The sequence below is a fragment of the Mustelus asterias genome, chromosome 31, assembly GCF_964213995.1.
Source record: "Mustelus asterias chromosome 31, sMusAst1.hap1.1, whole genome shotgun sequence".
Taxonomy (NCBI): Eukaryota; Metazoa; Chordata; class Chondrichthyes; order Carcharhiniformes; family Triakidae; genus Mustelus; species Mustelus asterias.
Window position 1 is genome coordinate 988567 of NC_135831.1, and position 20000 is coordinate 1008566.

The window sequence follows — 20000 nt, forward strand, 5'->3', positions numbered from 1 at the left end:
GGAGGAGGTTACAGAGATAGGGAGGGGTGTAGGGGCTGGAGGGGGTTATAGAGGTAGGGAGGGGGTGTGGGGTACAGGGGGTGGAGGGTGAGTGGGTCTGGGTGTGTTTGGGATTTGGGGGCAGTGTGACAGTGGAGGAGGATCTGATCGTGTTCTAACTCTGTCCGCATCGCGCTGTAGAGGGGAGAGGGGATTGGGTCAATCGGTGGAAATGCTCAAACTCTCCTCCAATTGAAGCTTTTAAACTGTGACCGATAAAGTGTTGTGGAGTAAGGGGGTTAGAAGTTACAGGGTGGGTGAATGGAGTTAACATACAGATCCAGCATGACCCCACAGTATAGGTGAACTGGCCCAATGGGCTGAATGGCCCCCTTCTGTTCCTGTGTAACAGATTCGAGAGAGAGAGAGAGAGAGGGGCTGAATGGCCTCCTCCTGTTCCTGTGTAACAGACTGGAGAGAGAGGGGCTGAATGGCCTCCTCCTGTTCCTGTGTAACAGGCTCAAGGAGTTGACTGACCTCCTGTTCCTGTGTAACAGGCTCGAGAGAGAGAGGGGCTGAATGGCCTCCTCCTGTTCCTGTGTAACAGGCTCAAGGCGTTGACTGACCTCCTGTTCCTGTGCAACAGGTTTGAGAGAGAGGGGCCGAATGGCCTCCTGTTCCTGTGTAACAGGCTCAAGCGAGAGGGGCTGAATGGCCTCCTCCTGTTCCTGTGTAACAGGCTCAAGGCGTTGACTGACCTCCTGTTCCTGTGTAACAGGCTCGAGCGAGAGGGGCTGAATGGCCTCCTCCTGTTCCTGCATTGGTATTTACCAGTCTAATATTCATTGCGCGTAGGGAAGTGGCTGGTCCTGCATTTAGACAATCCAGCCAGCGTCACAGCGTTCGTGTTCAAACAGGGGGCGGAGATGGAGGTGTGGGTGCTGGCCGTAATAAATTACAGAGCAAGATCCCAGGTCACACCTTACCTTGTGAGCCTCCGCCGTCACCCAGACCTGGGATGTCCTGGCAGCCAAACAGAAGGAAAAACAATCTGTATTTAATCGGAAGGGATTGAGTTCTGTTCGCCATCATCATTTCCCAGGAGTACTTGTAGAATCTAACACACGGCTCGCGTGTGAATGTTTCCCTCCCGCAGAGGCAGGGGGCCGCCAGGGAACCCCCGCGCCCCCCACACCCCCCCAACCCCTTTCATCTCCTCCTCCCACCTCACTGTCCAAACACTCCTTCCACAGGAATGGCCAAACTTAACCCCCTGTCTCTGTCCCTTGCAAAGTGGCCCCAACACTCTCCAACACAGAGAATCGGCCGACTTTCAGAAAGGGGGAATTGGATCAACACTCGGAGAGGGGGAAAGTGTGTGCGGGGGGGGAGAGGGGAGTGGGACGCAACGAGTGGCTCGTTCAAAGGGGTTAGTACAGTCGGGACAGGCCCAATAGCCTCCTTCAGTAAGATTCTCCCAGCGAGAGTCTGGAGAGACAAAGAACAAAGAAAATTACAGCACAGGAACAGGCCTTCGGCCCTCCAAGCCTGCACCGACCATGCTGCCCGACTGAACTAAAACCCCCTACCCTTCCGGGAACCATATCCCTCTATTCCCATCCTATTCATGTATTTGTCCAGACGCCCCATAAAACCCACGACCGTATCCACTTCCACTCCCTCCCCCGGCAACGAGTTCCAGGCACCCACCACCCTCTGTGTAAAAAATCTGCCTCATACATCTCCTTTAAACCTTGCCCCCTCGCACCTTAAACCTGTGCCCCCGAGTAATTGACTCTTCCACCCTGGGAAAAAGCTTCTGACTATCCACTCTGTCCATGCCTCTCATAATCCTGTAGACTTCTATCAGGTCGCCCCTCAACCTCCGTCGCTCCAGTGAGAACAAACCAAGTTTCTCCAACCTCTCCTCATAGCTAATGCCCTCCATACCAGGCAACATCCTGGTAAATCTTTTCTGTACCCTCTCCAAAGCCTCCACCTCCTTCTGGTAGTGTGGCGACCAGAATTGAACACTATATTCCAAGTGCGGCCTAACTAAGGTTCTATAAAGCTGCAACATGACTTGCCAATTTTTAAACTCACTGTCCCGGCCGATGAAGGCAAGCATGCCGTATGCCTTCTTGACTACCTTCTCCACCTGCATTGACACTTTCAGTGACCTGTGTACCCTGTACACCCAGATCCCTCTGCCTATCAATACTCCGAAGGGTTCTGCCATTTACTGTATATTTCCGATCTGCATTAGACCTTCCAAAATGCATCACCTCACAGCATTCTCTTCACTTCACATCTTGCACCAACAACCACCCGCATTGATGTAGCACCTTCCAATACTGTCAATCATCGCAAGGTGTTTGCAGGAGTCGATTTACAAACAGAATTCGACGCCACACCCCCCCGCCCCCGAGTCTCATGAAGAGATATCAGGGACCCAAAGGCTGGGTCAAGGAGGTCAGTTTTTGAGGGGGACAGGGAGCGAGAGAGCGGAGGGGTTTAGGGAGGGAATTCCAGAGCACAGCTGAAGGCACGGTCGCCGACGGTTTGGCCTCAATGGTCTGACCTTCTTGGCCACAGGGAGATCATTCTGCCCGTTAGTTCCACACCTGTTTACGGGAACCCGCTGCCCGTTTAAACGTGGGCTGTGGACCCCCGCCCCCCCGCCAACCCTCGAGGCCTGACCAGGGTCCATCGCCAAATGGGCCCCATAGAGACCCTGCAGTACAGGAGGCCATTCGGCCCATCAAGTCTGTACCGACCACAATCCCACCCAGGCCCTATCCCCTCAACCCCACATAGTTACCCTGCTAATCCCCCTGACGCTAAGGGGCAATTTAGCATGGCCAATCCACCTAACCCGCACATCTTAACCTGAACCTGAACCTTAGTTAGGCCGCACTTGGAATATAGTGTTCACTTCTGGTCATCACACTACCAGAAGGATGTGGAGGCTTTGGAGAGGGGACAGAAAAGATTTACCAGGATGTTGCCTGGTATGGAGGGCATTAGCTATGAGGAGAGGTTGGAGAAACTTGGTTTGTTCTCACTGGAGCGACAGAGGTTGAGGGGCGCCCTGATAGAAGTCTACAAGATTATGAGAGGCATGGGCAGAGTGGATAGTCAGAAGCTTTTCCCCAGGGTGGAAGAGTCAATTACTAGGGGGCACAGGTTTAAGGTGCGAGGGGCAAGGTTTAAAGGAGATGTACGAGGCAGATTTTTTACACAGAGAGTAGTGGGTGTCTGGAACTCGTTGCCGGGGGAGGGAGTGGAAGCGGATACGGTCGTGACTTTTAAGGGGCGTCTTGACAAATACATGAATAGGATGGGAATAGAGGGATACGGTCCCCGGAAGGGTTGGGGGTTTTAGTTCAGTCGGGGGCAGCATGGTCGGTGTCGGTTTGGAGGGGCCGAAGGGCCTGTCCCTGTTCCTGTCCTCCCTGATATCTTTGTTCGTCTTTGGACACCAAGGGACAATTTATCACGGCCAATCCACCTAACCCCCACATCTTTGGACACTAAGGGGCAATTTAGCACGGCCAATCGCCCTAACCTGCCCATCCTTTGGACTGTGGGAGGAAACCGGAGCACCCGGAGGAAACCCACGCAGACACGGGGAGAACGTGCAGATTCCACACAGAGCGGAGGCCGGAATTGAACCCGGGTCCCTGGCGCTGTGAGGCAGCAGCGCGAACCCACTGTGCCACCGTGCCGCCCTTGGGCTGTGTCTCACACTCGATTCCATTTGCCCCGTCTCGCCCAGGTCACTGTATCGATCCACCTTTAACAGCTCCTTACTCACCCGATCTGTGCCCTTTAATCTTGGCCACTCTTTCCTTTCAACTCTGTGGGGAAGATTAAAAGCCGCGTTAGTGAAGGGAAGGAGGTGATCTGTGTGAACCAGCCCGAAATCCCCTGGCTCTCTACCTGTCCCACAAACTCCCACACCCGAACCTGCGACAACTGTGCTTCACGGATCCATCCAACAGTCGAGGCAGATTGGCCGTGGCGGGGAGATAGGCGACTGTGGGTAACTCATCCAGGGCTCATCACATTGAGATAGGGCACCTCTGACAGTGTGGCACTCCCTCAGCACTGACCCTCTGACAGTGTGGCACTCCCTCAGCACTGACCCTCTGACAGTGCGGCACTCACTCAGCACTGACCCTCTGACAGTGCGGCACTCCCTCAGCACTGACCCTCTGACAGTGCGGCACTCCCTCAGCACTGACCCTCTGACAGTGCGGCACTCCCTCAGTACTGACCCTCTGACAATGCGGCGCTCCCTCAGCACTGACCCTCTGACAGTGCGGCGCTCCCTCAGCACTGACCCTCTGACAGTGCAGCACTCCCTCAGCACTGACCCTCTGACAGTGCAGCACTCCCTCAGCACTGACCCTCTGACAGTGCGGCACTCCCTCAGCACTGACCCTCTGACAGTGCGGCACTCCCTCAGCACTGACCCTCTGACAGTGCGGCGCTCCCTCAGCACTGACCCTCTGACAGTGCGGCACTCCCTCAGCACTGACCCTCTGACAGTGCGGCACTCCCTCAGCACTGACCCTCTGACAGTGCGGCACTCCCTCAGCACTGACCCTCTGACAGTGCGGCACTCCCTCAGCACTGACCCTCTGACAGTGCGGCACTCCCTCAGCACTGACCCTCTGACAGTGCGGCACTCCCTCAGCACTGACCCTCTGGCAGTGCGGCACTCCCTCAGCACTGACCCTCTGACAGTGCGGCGCTCCCTCAGCACTGACCCTCTGACAGTGCGGCACTCCCTCAGCACTGACCCTCTGACAGTGCGGCACTCCCTCAGCACTGACCCTCTGACAGTGCGGCACTCCCTCAGCACTGACCCTCTGACAGTGCGGCACTCCCTCAGCACTGACCCTCTGACAGTGCAGCACTCCCTGAAGAATTATCCGGCAGTAATTATTGGACTATCTTTCGGACTGAGTTTTTCCCCCCTCCCCCTGTTTGCCGTACCTCCTCTTGCTGGGGATAAAGCCAATCTCTTCACTCTCCCCGTCAGAGTGAACCTTTCTGGCCTGCCACCATTCCTCGTCTGAGGCATCGATTACGTGTAAGATGTCCCCAAAACGGAAGCTGAGGGCTTGGCTGAGGAAGCCACAATCCTTTGTCTTGTCGTAGTCAAACAGGGCTCTGGGGAGGAACAGGAGGGAGAGAGAGAGTGAGGGTAGAAGGGTAGAGGAGCAGTTGTTTATTTATTAGTGTCACAAGTAAGGCTCACATTAACACCGCAATGAAGTTACTGTGAAAATCCCCTAGTGGCCACACTCTGGCGCCTGTTCGGGTAACACTGAGGGAGAATTTAGCACGGCCCAATCCACCCTAACCAGCACGTCTTTCAGACTGTGGGAGGAAACCGGAGCACCCGGAGGAAACCCACGCAGACACGGGGAGAACGTGCAGACTCCGCACAGACAGTGACCCCAGGCCGGGAATCGAACCCGGGTCCCTGGCGCTGTGAGGCAGCAGTCATAGAAATCATAGAAACCCTACAGTGCAGGAGGAGGCCATTCGGCCCATCGAGTCTGCACCGACCACAATCCCACCCAGGCCCTACCCCCATATCCCTGCATATTTTATCCACGAATCCCTCTAACCTACACATCTCAGGACACTTAGGGACAATTTACCATGGCCAATCAACCTAACCCGCACATCTTTGGACTGTGGGAGGAAACCGGAGCACCCGGAGGAAACCCACGCAGACACGAGGAGAATGTGCAAACTCCACACAGACAGTGACCCGAGCCCGGGAATCGAACCCAGGTCCCTGGAGCTGTGAGGCAGCAGTGCTAACCCGCTGTGCTACCGTGCCGCTCCGACCCAGTGACTCCGACTACCTACCCAGGGAACGGGCATAAGGAACCAGAGCAGGAGACGCGAAGGATTGTATTTAAACGCGGCGGGTTGTTGTGGTGATCTGGAAGGCGCTGCCTGACAGGGCGGAGGAAGCAGGTTCAACAGTAACTTCCAAAAAGCAAGAGGATAAATGTTGACAAGGAGAAAATTGCGGGACTGTGCGGTTAGAGTTACGCAACTGGGACTGATCAGGACGATTCTTGGAAGGGGCTAGTACTCATGCAATGGGCAGACTGGCCTTCTGGTCTGCTGAGTGAGTCTGCCATTCTATGATTACCGGGGTTAGAGGCAGAGGCAGGGTTGCGCTCGCTCCAAGAGTGGAAAATCCCACCCCAAGGTGGACGGATCTTTGCACGGTCCGCCGGATTTTCTCTCCCGCCCGCTACGATTCCTGTGGCAGGCGGAATGGACGGGGAACCCAGACTCTGGAGGCCCGGGGAATGGGGGTGGGTGGGAGGGTCGGAGGTGTTCCTGTCACCAGCTGTTTTACTCGCTGTCCAAGTTCACCTGATGTAAAACACTCGCTTGTGGTTACTCCGCAGGGAGCTGGTCCCAGAACCAATGCTACTATTCATCAACTGCTCCCGCAGGTCATGGATTTTCGCTTCAAAACGACTGTATTCTGTGGAGGAAGGGAAAGCAGATTGAGAAAACATCCGGCGTCCAGGGACAAGGAAACTCCTGCATTTCCATAGCACCCTCCACATCCCCACAACGTTCCCAAACACTTCAGAGCACTCACTGACCCTCTGACGGTGCGGCACTCCCTCAGCACTGACCCTCTGACGGTGCGGCACTCCCTCAGCACTGACCCTCTGACAGTGCGGCACTCCCTCGATACTGACCCTCTGACGGTGCGGCACTCCCTCAGGTCTGACCCTCTGACAGTGCGGCGCTCCCTCAGGTCTGACCCTCTGACAGTGCGGCGCTCCCTCAGTACTGACCCTCTGACAGTGCAGCACTCCCTCAGCACTGACCCTCTGACAGTGCGGCACTCCCTCAGCACTGACCCTCTGACAGTGCGGCACTCCCTCAGTACTGACCCTCTGACAGTGCGGCACTCCCTCAGTACTGACCCTCTGACAGTGCGGCACTCCCTCAGCACTGACCCTCTGACAGTGCGGCACTCCCTCACTGACCCTCTGACAGTGCGGCACTCCCTCAGTACTGACCCTCAGACAGTGCGGCACTCCCTCAGCACTGACCCTCTGACAGTGCGGTACTCCCTCAGCACTGACCCTCTGACAGTGCAGCACTCCCTCAGTACTGACCCTCTGACAGTGCGGCACTCCCTCAGCACTGACCCTCTGACAGTGCGGCACTCCCTCAGCACTGACCCTCTGACAGTGCGGCATTCCCTCAGCACTGACCCTCTGACAGTGCGGCACTCCCTCAGCACTGACCCTCTGACAGTGCGGCACTCCCTCAGCACTGACCCTCTGACAGTGCGGCACTCCCTCAGCACTGACCCTCTGACAGTGCGGCACTCCCTCAGCACTGACCCTCTGACAGTGCGGCACTCCCTCAGTACTGACCCTCTGACAGTGCGGCATTCCCTCAGCACTGACCCTCTGACAGTGCGGCAGTCCCTCAGCACTGACCCTCTGACAGTGCGGCACTCCCTCAGTGCTGACCCTGAGTGTGTGCTGGTCTCTCCCCCGCGTGTTGAATCGATGAACTAAAGGCGCTCTTGTTAGTTGCGAGGGACTGTGTGTGAGTGTAAATGTAGCCGGTCTCTCGGGCTGCGGTCTCCTACCTTCGGGTTTATACTGGGCGATTATAGTGACTGTTTGTCCAGCATTCTTCAGCGCTGCAGCTGCTTGCTCATGTGTGGCATTCCGTAAATCCACTCCGTTTACCTGAGCAGGTGAGAGAAATATAACACTGCTCAGGCGTGTGAGAATATCCCCCCTCACCTTCACACCCCTTTAACAGTCAGAGGAAGAGGAGGGGGCCGTTCCGCCCTTCAAACCTCTTCCAGTATTCGTTGCACAGTGGGGGTTTAGCGCTGCTGCCTCACAGCGCCAGGGACCCGGGTTCAATCCCCGGCCTCGGGTCACTGTCTGTGTGGAGTCTGCACGTTCTCCCCGTGTCTGCGTGGGTTTCCTCCGGGTGCTCCGGTTTCCTCCCACAGTCCAAAGATGTGCAGGTTGGGTGGATTGGCCGTGCTAAATTGTCCCTTCGTGTCCAAAGATGTGTCGGTTAGGGGGATTGGCCATGCTAAATTGTCCCTTCGTGTCCAAAGATGTGCAGGTTAGGTGGATTGGCCGTGCTAAATTGTCCCTTCGTGTCCAAAGATGTGTAGGTTAGGTGGATTGGCCATGCTAAATTGTCCCTTAGTGTCCAAAGATGTGCAGGTTAGGTGGATTGGCCGTGCTAAATTGTCCCTTAGTGTCCAAAGATGTGTAGGTTAGGTGGATTGGCCATGCTAAACTGCTCCTTAGTGTCCAAAGACGTGCTGGTTAGGGTGCATTGGCCATGCTAAATTCTCCCTCAGTGTTACCCGAACAGGCGCCGGAGTGTGGCGACTAGGGGATTTTCACAGCAACTTCATTGCAGTGTTAATGTCAGCCTTACTTGTGACACTGATAATTAAATAAACTTCAAAACCATTCAATGAGATGATGTTTGTTGTGTATGTTAACACTGTTCTCCCACCCCCACCTCCCTTACTCTTAATCCGTCCCGCTCCCCCTCCCCCTTCCTTCCCTAACGGATGTCGATCAACCTCAGTTAGATTTTTTCACTGGCCCTCCAGCCTCAGTAACTTTACTGGGAGTGGGGTGGAGGGAGGAGGAGGAGTTCCAGATTCCCACTCCCCTCTGGGCGAGGAATTCTTTCCCGACATTCCCCGCTAAACGGCCTGACTGGAATTGGAAGGTTCTGGAAAATCTCAGCGGGTCTGGCAGCGTCTGCGGAGAGAGAATCGAGCCAACGTTTCGAGCCCGGATGACCCTTCGCCAACCCCAGCTGGCGCTCTGAGCGCGGTCCCACCAGACATTCATAGACTCATCGAATCCTACAGTGCAGAAGGAGGCCATTCGGCCCATCGAGCCTGCACCGACCACAAGACCCACCCAGGCCCTATTCCCGTAAACCCACATATTTACTCTACTGGTCCCCCTGACACTAAGGGGCAATTTAGCACGGCCAATGCACCCAACCCGCACATCTTTGCAGTGTGGGAGGAAACCGGAGCACCCGGAGGAAACCCACGCAGACACGGGGAGAACGTGCAAACTCCACACAGACAATGACCCAAGCCGGGAATCGAACCCGGGTCCCTGGCGCTGTGAGGCAGCAGTGCTAACCCACTGTGCCACCGTGCCGCTGGGATTGAACCCGGGTCCCTGGCGCTGTGAGGCCGCAGCGCTAACCCACTGTGCCACCGTGCCGCTGGGATTGAACCCGGGTCCCTGGCGCTGTGAGGCCGCAGCGCTAACCCACTGTGCCACCGTGCCGCTGGGATTGAACCCGGGTCCCTGGCGCTGTGAGGCAGCAGCGCTAACCCACTGTGCCACCGTGCGGGGAATCGAACCCGGGTCCCTGGCGCTGTGAGGCAGCAGCGCTCACCCCCTGTGCCACCGTGCCGCTGGGATTGAACCTGGGTCCCTGGCGCTGTGAGGCAGCAGCGTTAACCCACTGTGCCACCGTGCCGCTGGGATTGAACCCGGGACCCTGGCGCTGTGAGGCAGCAGCGCTAACCCACTGTGCCACCGTGCCGCTGGGATTGAACCCGGGTCCCTGGCGCTGTGAGGCAGCAGCGCTAACCCACTGTGCCACCGTGCCGCTGGGATTGAACCCGGGTCCCTGGCGCTGTGAGGCAGCAGCGCTAACCCACTGTGCCACCGTGCCGCCACCGATGAATATGTGAACAATTAAACCGTTTCTATAATTCACAATGAAATGTTGGGGGCGGTGTATTAAATGGGATTGAATCTTATTCAGGGGGTGACGGGCAGCGAATGAGCCCGGTTTTAATCTTGTGGCCCTCTGGGAAGGAGGAGGGTCGCTCACGCTGCCCACTCACGAGCTCACATCGCCCGCCACTGCAGCGGTTTAAGATGGCAGCTCACCCCCACCTTCCCAAGGGGCAATTAGAGATGGCCTGGCCAGTGACGTCCGCATCCCGTGAATGGATAAAACTGAAGGTGGAGTTGGAACGCGGCCCTCCCATCTTACCGAGAGGATTTGGTCTCCTTTTCTGAGCTCGCCACTGAGGTCTGCTGGGCCTCCAGCCAGGATGAAGGAGATGAAGATTCCTTCTCCATCTTCGCCACCCACGATGTTAAATCCCAGTCCCGTAGATCCCCGATGAATGATGACTCTCCGCGGCTCCCTGCGGGAAAGAATTCAGGGAATGTCAGTCAGAGCAGCGACACAGGGTCTGAGGGTCCATTGGACAACCCAGCGAGACAGAGACTCACACAACAATAAGTAGTCCCACTCAACCAGGTCCTTGTTTATGTCCATCACCGTGTGGGGGAATCACAGACCCCCGTCCCATCACCGTGTGGATCACAGACCCTCCGTCCCGTCACCGTGTGGGGGAATCACAGACCCCCCCGTCCCATCACCGTGTGGGGGAATCACAGACCCCCCCGTCCCATCACCGTGTGGGGGAATCACAGACCCCCCCGTCCCATCACCGTGTGGGGGAATCACAGACCCCCCCCGTCCCATCACCGTGTGGGGAAATCACAGACCCCCCCGTCCCATCACCGTGTGGGGGAACCACAGACCTCCGTCCCATCACCGTGTGGGGGAATCACAGACCCCCCCGTCCCATCACCGTGTGGGGGAATCACAGACCCCCCCGTCCCATCACCGTGTGGGGGAACCACAGACCTCCGTCCCATCACCGTGTGGGGGAATCACAGACCTCCGTCCCATCACCGTGTGGGGGAACCACAGACCTCCGTCCCATCACCGTGTGGGGGAATCACAGACCCCCCGTCCCAACACCGTGTGGGGGAATCACAGACCCCCCGTCCCATCACCGTGTGGGGGAATCACAGACCCCCCGTCACATCACCGTGTGGGGGAATCACAGACCCCCGTCCCATCACCGTGTGGGGGAATCACAGACCCCCCCGTCCCATCACCATGTGGGGGAATCACAGACCCCCGTCCCATCACCGTGTGGGGGAATCACAGACCCCCCGTCCCATCACCATGTGGGGGAATCACAGACCCCCCGTCCCATCACCGTGTGGGGGAATCACAGACCCCCGTCCCATCACCGTGTGGGGGAATCACAGACCCCCGTCCCATCACCGTGTGGGGGAATCACAGACCCCCCGTCCCATCACCATGTGGGGGAATCACAGACCCCCCGTCCCATCACCGTGTGGGGGAATCACAGACCCCCGTCCCATCACCGTGTGGGGGAATCACAGACCCCCGTCCCATCACCATGTGGGGGAATCACAGACCCCCCGTCCCATCACCGTGTGGGGGAATCACAGACCCAGGCTCCTCCAGGATATGGAGAACGGACAGGTATTAGACAGTACCAAAGGGACGCAGCACTCACTGGGACAAAGAACAGACAGAGACTCCAATGAAGGGAAAATCGATTCACCTGGGAATGTCATCCTCTCCCATCAGTCCTTTGGGAATCGGGGAATATCTGCGTGGAGAGGTAGGAGTGAGAGTCTGCGTGTAGTCTGTAGCCAGGTAGTTGGAATGGCCCATCTCACTGTCCAGGTGCTGTGAGTAAGCTGAATAATTCACAACAGTTAGCAGCTCCCACAACAAGCCTGGGAAGCAGGTGTTCACAATTCTAATGGCTTCCCCGCACAACTATTTAAGCTTTAAGTCTCACACGGAAAAATTGAGACACATTAACATGCAAAGGTGTGACAGAAGCATGATCGCAGACTGGGATAAAATGTGGAACATTCCATGACAGGAACGGGAGGAGGCCATTCAGCCTCTCGAACCTGTTCTACCATTCAATCAGATAATGATTGATCTGTAACTTAATCCCATCCACCCTTCCCTAACCCTTAAACCCCTCACCCAAGGAGCATCTAGCAATCTCAGTTTTCAAATTACCAGTTGGAGCACCCCACCCGCCGGTCCGCACGGGGTTAGGTACAGAGTAAAGCTCCCTCTACACTGTCCCCCATCAAACACTCCCAGGACAGGTACAGCACGGGGTTAGATACAGAGTAAAGCTCCCTCTACACTGTCCCCCATCAAACACTCCCAGGACAGGTACAGCACAGGGTTAGATACAGAGTAAAGCTCCCTCTACACTGTCCCCCATCAAACACTCCCAGGACAGGTACAGCACGGGGTTAGATACAGAGTAAAGCTCCCTCTACACTGTCCCCATCAAACACTCCCAGGACAGGTACAGCACAGGGTTAGATACAGAGTAAAGCTCCCTCTACACTGTCCCCCATCAAACACTCCCAGGACAGGTACAGCACGGGGTTAGATACAGAGTAAAGCTCCCTCTACACTGTCCCCATCAAACACTCCCAGGACAGGTACAGCACGGGGTTAGATACAGAGTAAAGCTCCCTCTACACTGTCCCCATCAAACACTCCCAGGACAGGTACAGCACAGGGTTAGATACAGAGTAAAGCTCCCTCTACACTGTCCCCCATCAAACACTCCCAGGACAGGTACAGCACGGGGTTAGATACAGAGTAAAGCTCCCTCTACACTGTCCCCATCAAACACTCCCAGGACAGGTACAGCACGGGGTTAGATACAGAGTAAAGCTCCCTCTACACTGTTCCCATCAAACACTCCCAGGACAGGTACAGCACGGGGTTAGATACAGAGTAAAGCTCCCTCTACACTGTTCCCATCAAACACTCACAGGACAGGTACAGCCCGGAGTTAGATACAGAGTAAAGCTCCCTCTACACTGTTCCCATCAAACACTCCCAGGACAGGTACAGCACGGGGTTAGATACAGAGTAAAGCTCCCTCTACACTGTTCCCATCAAACACTCACAGGACAGGTACAGCCCGGGGTTAGATACAGAGTAAAGCTCCCTGTACACTGTCCCCATCAAACACTCCCTCAATAGAATCTTAGAATCTTAGAAACCCTACAGTGCAGAAAGAGGCCATTCAGCCCATCGAGTCTGCACCGACCACAATCCCACCCAGGCCCTACCCCCATATCCCTACATATTCACCCGCTAATCCCTCTAACCTACACATCTCAGGACACTAAGGGGCAATTTTTAGCATGGCCAATCAACCTAACCCGCACATCTTTGGACTGTGGGAGGAAACTGGAGCACCTGGAGGAAACCCACGCAGACACGAGGAGAATGTGCAAACTCCACACAGACAGTGACCCGAGCCGGGAATCGAACCCAGGTCCCTGGAGCTGTGAAGCAGCAGTGCTAACCCGCTGTGCCACCGTGCCGCCCATATACTGTCCCCATCAAACACTCCTGCATGATGCACAGGGACTTGCGGGAGGGTCTTTGCGAAAGGGAGGGTGAGAGGGGGAGACGGCTTTTCAGATTGCCCTTGGCTTACAGGTGGTGATGTCTGGAGGTGCATATGTGTCGTTGATATAGAGGCTGGTGGGTTTGGCGATCTTCAGATACACAACGTCTGAGGTGTTCTTCAAAGCCGCCACTGCGTCTTCGTGCATGACATCCTCCAGCCCGACGTTATTGACCTGCAGTGGAGAAACAGACCATGAACGCCTGCCAATCCTATCACAGTAAGAAGTCTCACAACACCAGGTTAAAGTCCAATAGGTTTATTTGGTAGCAAAAGTGGCGTTTGCTGCCAAATAAACCTGTTGGACTTTAACCTGGTGTTGTTAAACTTCTTACTGTGTTCACCCCAGTCCAACGCCGGCATCTCCACATCATTCCTGTCAAACACAGGGGGAATTTCTCTATTTTACTGAGGGCACTGTGTGTGTCCTCCCCTGTCCAAATCATAGAATTATAGATTCCAGGATCATAGAATCCCTCCGGTGCAGAAGGAGGCCATTTGGCCCATCGAGTCTGCACTGACCACAATCCCACCCTATCCCTGTAACCCCACATATTTACCCTTTTAATCCCCTAAGGGGCAATTTAGCATGGCCAATCCACCTAATCTACACATCTTTGGACACTAAGGGGCAATTTAGCATGGCCAATCCACCTAATCTGCACATCGTTGGACACTAAGGGACAATTTAGCATGGCCAATCCACCTAATCTGCACATCTTTGGACACTAAGGGGCAATTTAGCATGGCCAATCCACCTAACCTACACATCTTTGGACACTAAGGGGCAATTTAGCATGGCCAATCCACCTAACCGACACATCTTTGGACACTAAGGGACAATTTAGCATGGCCAATCCACCTAACCGACACATCTTTGGACACTAAGGGACAATTTAGCATGGCCAATCCACCTAACCTACACATCTTTGAACACTAAGGGACAATTTAGCACGGCCAATCCACCTAACCTGCACATCTTTGGACACTAAGGGACAATTTAGCATGGCCAGTCCACCTAATCTACACATCTTTGGACACTAAGGGACAATTTAGCATAGCCAATCCCCCTAACCTGCACATCTTTGGACACTAAGGGGCAGTTTAGCACGGCCAATCCACCTAACCTGCACATCTTTGGACACTAAGGGGCCCTTTATCATGGCCAATCCACCTAACCTGCACATCTTTGGACTGTGGGAGGAAACCGGAGCACCCATAGGAAACCCATGCAGACACGGGGAGAATGTGTAAACTCCACACAGTCAGTGACCCAAGCCGGGAATCGAACCCAGGCCCCTGGCGCTGTGAGGCAGCGGTGCTAACCCACTGTGCCACCCTAATCATTGTCATCAATCATTTTTAACACTTAATATCAATGCTTTCTCAGTAAACATTCGGAATATAACCTCTATGTAAACAGTTACTGCCACACAGGCAGATAGAGAGCGGGGGTCACTTTGCAACAAGTGACAAGATGTTTCACAGGAGTGGGGTCAAACAGTATTTGACCCCAAACCACATAAGGTGATGTTCGGACAGGTGACCATAAGCTCAGGTCAAAGAGGTCAGTTTTAAGGAGCGTCTTAAAGGAGGTGAGAGGGAGAGGATGGAGAGGGTTCGGGAGGGAGTTCCACAGCTTAGGGGCCCCCCAGGGAGCTGAAGGCACGGCCGCCAATGGTGGAGCGATGGGAATCGGGGGGGGCGCTCGAGAGGCCGGAATTAGAGGAGCGCAGAGATCTCGGAGGGTGGTAACGGCTAGAGGAGATTACAGAGATCGAGAGAGTTGTAGGGGCTGGGGGAGGTTACAGAGATCAGGAGGGGGTGTCAGGGCTGGAGGAGGTTACAGAGATAGGGAGCGGTGTAGGTGATGGAGGAGGTTACAGAGATAGGGAGGGGGTGTAGGGGCTGGAGGAGGTTACAGAGATAGGGAGGGGGTGTAGGGGCTGGAGGAGGTTACAGAGATCGGGAGGGGGTGTAGGGGGTTGGAGGAGGTTACACAGATAGGGAGGTGGTGTAGGGGGCTGGAGGGGGTTACAGAGATAGGGAGGGGGTGTAGGGGGCTGGAGAAGGTTACAGAGATAGGGAGGGGGTGTAGGGGGTTGGAGGAGATTACACAGATAGGGAGGTGGTGTAGGGGGCTGGAGGGGGTTACACAGATAGGGAGGGGGTGTAGGGGCTGGAGGAGGTTACAGTGATAGGGAGGGGGTGTAGGGGCTGGAGGAGGTTACAGAGATCAGGAGGGGGTGTAGGGGCTGGAGGAGGTTACAGAGATAGGGAGGGGGTGTAGGGGCTGGAGGAGGTTACAGAGATAGGGAGGGGGTGTAGGGGGCTGGAGGAGGTTACAGAGATAGGGAGGGGGTGTAGGGGCTGGAGGAGGTTACAGAGATAGGGAGGGGGTGTAGGGGCTGGAGGAGGTTACAGAGATAGGGAGGAGAATGGGGATGAGAAAAATATCAGCCATGATTGAATGGCGGGGCAGACTCGATGGGCCGAGTGGCCTCATTCTGCTCCGATGTCTTATGGTCTTACGGCAGACCTCAAGTTGACGGAGGGTGGAATGTCGGTCTGGAATGTGTTGAGATAGTGAAGCGTGGATGGAACGATGATGGTTCCAGCGACAGTGCTGTGATGTTATGGAGGTGGAGTTGGATTCGCTGTGGGGTGCGTACGTCCTGAGATGGACATCACAGCGTCAGAGCCAGACTGTCGTAACAGACCCAGTACTCGGGACCGAAGGCAATCAACATTCCCAAGTTTTAGTTGGAGGGAACGTCTTTTCTTTTATCCATTTGTGGGACATGGGCGTCTCTGGCTGGGCCTAGCGTTTACTGCCCGTTCCGAGTTGCCCCTTGAGAAGTTGGTGATGAGCTGCCGCCTTGAGCGGTTGATACAACTAAGTGTCGCTCGGTCATTTCAGAGGGCGGTTCAGAGTCAACCCCATTGGCTGTGGCTCTGGAGTCACATGTAGGCCAGACCGGGTAAGGACGGCAGATTTCCTTCCCTAAAGGAACCAGATGTGTTTTCCCGACAATGGGTCATCAGTAGATTCTTAATTCCAGATATTTTTTATTGAATTCAAATTCCACCGTCTGCCGTGGTGGGATTCGAACCCGGGTCCCCCAGTAACATTAGCTGAGTTTCTGGATTAATGGTCTAGCGATAATACCACTAGGCCATCGCCCCATCCTGCCCTGGGGGTGGGACCAACACGTTCACCATTACCCTGGGACGGCAGGGGGGGGGGTTGGTCAGGTTTTTGTGTTGGGGGAGGTCGAGGGTACACAGTCAGGGACTCACAGCCAGGATCTTGTCTCCGATCTGTAGGCGGCCGTCCTTGTGGGCCGCGCCGCCCTCAATGATCTTGGTGACGTAGATGCTGTTGTCTCCGGGGATGTGCTGGTTTCCAATTCCGCCCGCTATACTGAATCCAAGCCCTGGCGGTGGGAGAGAATTAAACAGGCACGGCATTAGACCGAGTAACCGACTCCCGGGCATGTCTACAAATCCTCAAACTCTTTCAGCAGTGGGGGAGGAGGGGGCTGGAGTAGGGAGGGGGGGGGGGGGGGGGGAGTTGGGTATGGGGTAGGGAGTGGGGGTGGGGATGGGGTACGGAGTGGGGGTGGGGATGGGGTAGGGGGTGGGGGTGGGGTAGGGCGGGGGGGGCGTTGGGGATGGGGTAGGGAGTGGGGGTGGGGGTGGGGTAGGGTGGGGGGGCGTTGGGGATGGGGTAGGGAGTGGGGGTGGGGGTGGGGTAGGACGGGGGCGGGAGGGGGTGGGGAGTGGGTGTAGGAAGTGGGAGGCACGGCGTCCCCTCTGCCACTCCAGTGGCCAGGTGTGCCCGGATTCCGGAGTGTGAATCCAGTCGGCCGTGTTGAAATAAACTCTGACTGTCGACCTAAAGATCGTTGAAGACACAACAAAAGCAAAGCTGACAATAGTCCCAGAACTGAGAGGATCACAGAATCTCTGCAGCGCTGAAGGAGGCCATTCAGCCCATTGAGTCGGCACCGACTCTCCAACAGAGCATCTTCCAGGCCCTATCCCCATAACCCCAAGTATTTACCCTCGATAGTCACTCTGACACTAAGGGGCAATTTAGCACGGCCAATCCCCCCGAACCTACACATCTTTGGACACTGAGGAACAATGAAGGGTAGCACAGTGGGTTCGCACTGCTGCTTCACAGTGCCAGGGACCCGGGTTCAATCCCGGCCTCGGGTGACTGTGTGGAGTCTGCATGTTCTCCCCGTGTCTGCGTGGGTTTCCTCCGGGTGCCTCCAGTTTCCTCCCACAGTCCAAAGATGTGCAGGTTAGGGGGATTGGCCATGATAAATTGCCCCTTAGTATCAGGGGGACTGGCAGGGTAAATGCATGGGGTTACAGGGATAGGGCCTGGGTGGGATGGTGGTCAGTGCAGGCTCGATGGGCCGAATGGCCTCCTTCTGCACTGTAGGGATTCTATGATTTACCATGGCCAATCCCCCTAACCTACACATCTTTGGACATTAAGGGACAATTTAGCACGGCCAATCCCCCTAACCTACACATCTTTGGACACTAAGGGACAATTTAGCACGGCCAATCCCCCTAACCTACACATCTTTGGACACTAAGGGACACTTTAGCACGGCCAATCCACCTAACCTACACATCTTTGGACACTAAGGGGCAATTTAGCATGGCCAATCTACCGAACCTGCACATCTTTGGACACTAAGGGGCAATTTAGCATGGCCAATCTACCTAACCTGCACATCTTTGGACATTAAGGGACAATTTAGCATGGCCAATCCCCCTAACCTGCACATCTTTGGACACTAAGGGACACTTTAGCACGGCCAATCCACCTAACCTACACATCTTTGGACACTAAGGGGCAATTTAGCATGGCCAATCTACCGAACCTGCACATCTTTGGACACTAAGGGGCAATTTAGCATGGCCAATCTACCTAACCTGCACATCTTTGGACACTAAGGGGCAATTTAGCATGGCCAATCCATCTAACCCACACATCTTTGGAGTGTGGGAGGAAACTGGAGCACCCGGAGGAAACCCACGCAGACACGGGGAGAACGTGCAGACTCCACACAGATGGTGACCTAAGCCGGGAATCGAACCGGGGTCCCTGGCGCTGTGAGGCAGCAGTGTTAACCCACCGTGCCGCCAATCATGGCTGACCGGTGATCTGACTCCAAACACCCCCAAAACCATTGATATCTTTGAATAACAGAAGTCTATTGGTCTCTGATTTAGGATAAATCACCCGAACATCAGTTGTCCTTGGGGGGGGGGGGGGGGGGGGGACGGCGCAGAGGGTACGACCTCTCAGTGGAATGTAAGCGAGCTCTGGGTGAGGGTTTCAGCAATTAAGGTGAATCTAATGATGCCGCCACGGGAGGCAGACGTACTCTCGTTACGGGGCGGGGGTGGGGGAGGGAGGTTTATCGGTGGGGGGGGTGGGGGGTGCGGGGGACACTGTTTCCCCAGAGGACTGCGTTTTGGGGTCAGGAGGCCAGAGTTTTGGAGTTGGGGGCCTGCGTTCTGGAGTTAAGGGGCCCACATGTTGGGACTGCGGGGAGGGGGTGGGTGGGTTGGCTGGGGGGGGGGGGGGATGTGCATCTCGAGTTGGGGGAGCCTGCCTCGCAGGGCCAGGGGCCCGTGTTTTGAGATCGGGGGGGGGGGGCGGTCTGCGTTTGAGATTGGACGGCCTGCGTTTTGAGATCCAGGGTCCGCATTTCAAGATCGGGGACCTGCATTTTGAGCTCTGGGTTCTGTGTTTTGAGATTGGGGGGGTCTGCATTTCAAGTTGGGCAGGGTCTTTGTTTTGAGATCAGGGGGTCTGCATTTTGAGGTCAGGTGGTCTGCGTTTCGAGATCAGGTGGTCTGTGTTTTGAGATCGTGGGGGCTGCGTTTTGAGATCGGATGGTCTGCGTTTTGAGATCGTGGGGGCTGCGTTTTGAGATCAGGTGGTCTGCATTTCAAGATCGGGGGTCTGCGTTTTGCGATCAGGTGGTTCATGTTTCGCGATCAGGGGATTCAGGACGTGCGGTTTCCGAATGGACGAGGGGGGAACCCAGCTGCCCTTCTTTACACTCCTCGCAGAGCCTGGACGTGACTCCGGCCCCTTGAACGGTCAGGGTGACGATTCCCTCGCGGCCGGGCGAAAGACCTCAAGAGTTTCACATCTGGCCAGGGCACGTCGCTCGGTCAACCCTGAGGGCAGGTCACCCCCTCCCCGAGGGCGCGAGGAGAGAGAGAGAGAGAGAGATCCGGCAGGTGGGAGCGTGTGACGGTGGAAATGGAGCCGGGATCCGGGCCGGATCAGGAATTCCGGCCTGTTTGTTCCGTGTGCCCCCCCCCCCCCCCCCCCCCCCCGAGGCCACCGGGGCGAGTCCCGGCCTCCCAGAACGCTGGGTTATTGCTGGAGTGAGTGAGAGAGAGAGAAGGAGTGGGATGTCAGGCTGTGTGTGTGTGTGTGAGTGTGTGAGTCCTCAGTGACACAGCGAGCGCCCTGAACTCACACTTACACAGCCGCTGGCAGCGTTAATTGCTGGTTGGGGAATTTACAATTGCGGCAACAAACTCAACTGAAGGGAGAATGATGCAGCTAATTACGGATAAT

At 55.8% G+C, this 20000-nt stretch overlaps 1 protein-coding gene across 1 annotated transcript in view; it reads right to left on the reverse strand.

The window, feature by feature from the left end:
* Positions 1–20000, reverse strand: part of LOC144481725 (disks large homolog 4-like) — a 142846-nt gene that overhangs the window by 13418 nt on the left and 109428 nt on the right. The window contains 9 exon segments of the mRNA XM_078200873.1: positions 966–1002; positions 3797–3839; positions 4984–5160; positions 6394–6508; positions 7643–7745; positions 10069–10225; positions 11471–11609; positions 13403–13547; positions 16673–16809. Coding sequence (XP_078056999.1) covers positions 966–1002; positions 3797–3839; positions 4984–5160; positions 6394–6508; positions 7643–7745; positions 10069–10225; positions 11471–11609; positions 13403–13547; positions 16673–16809 — 1053 coding nt within the window.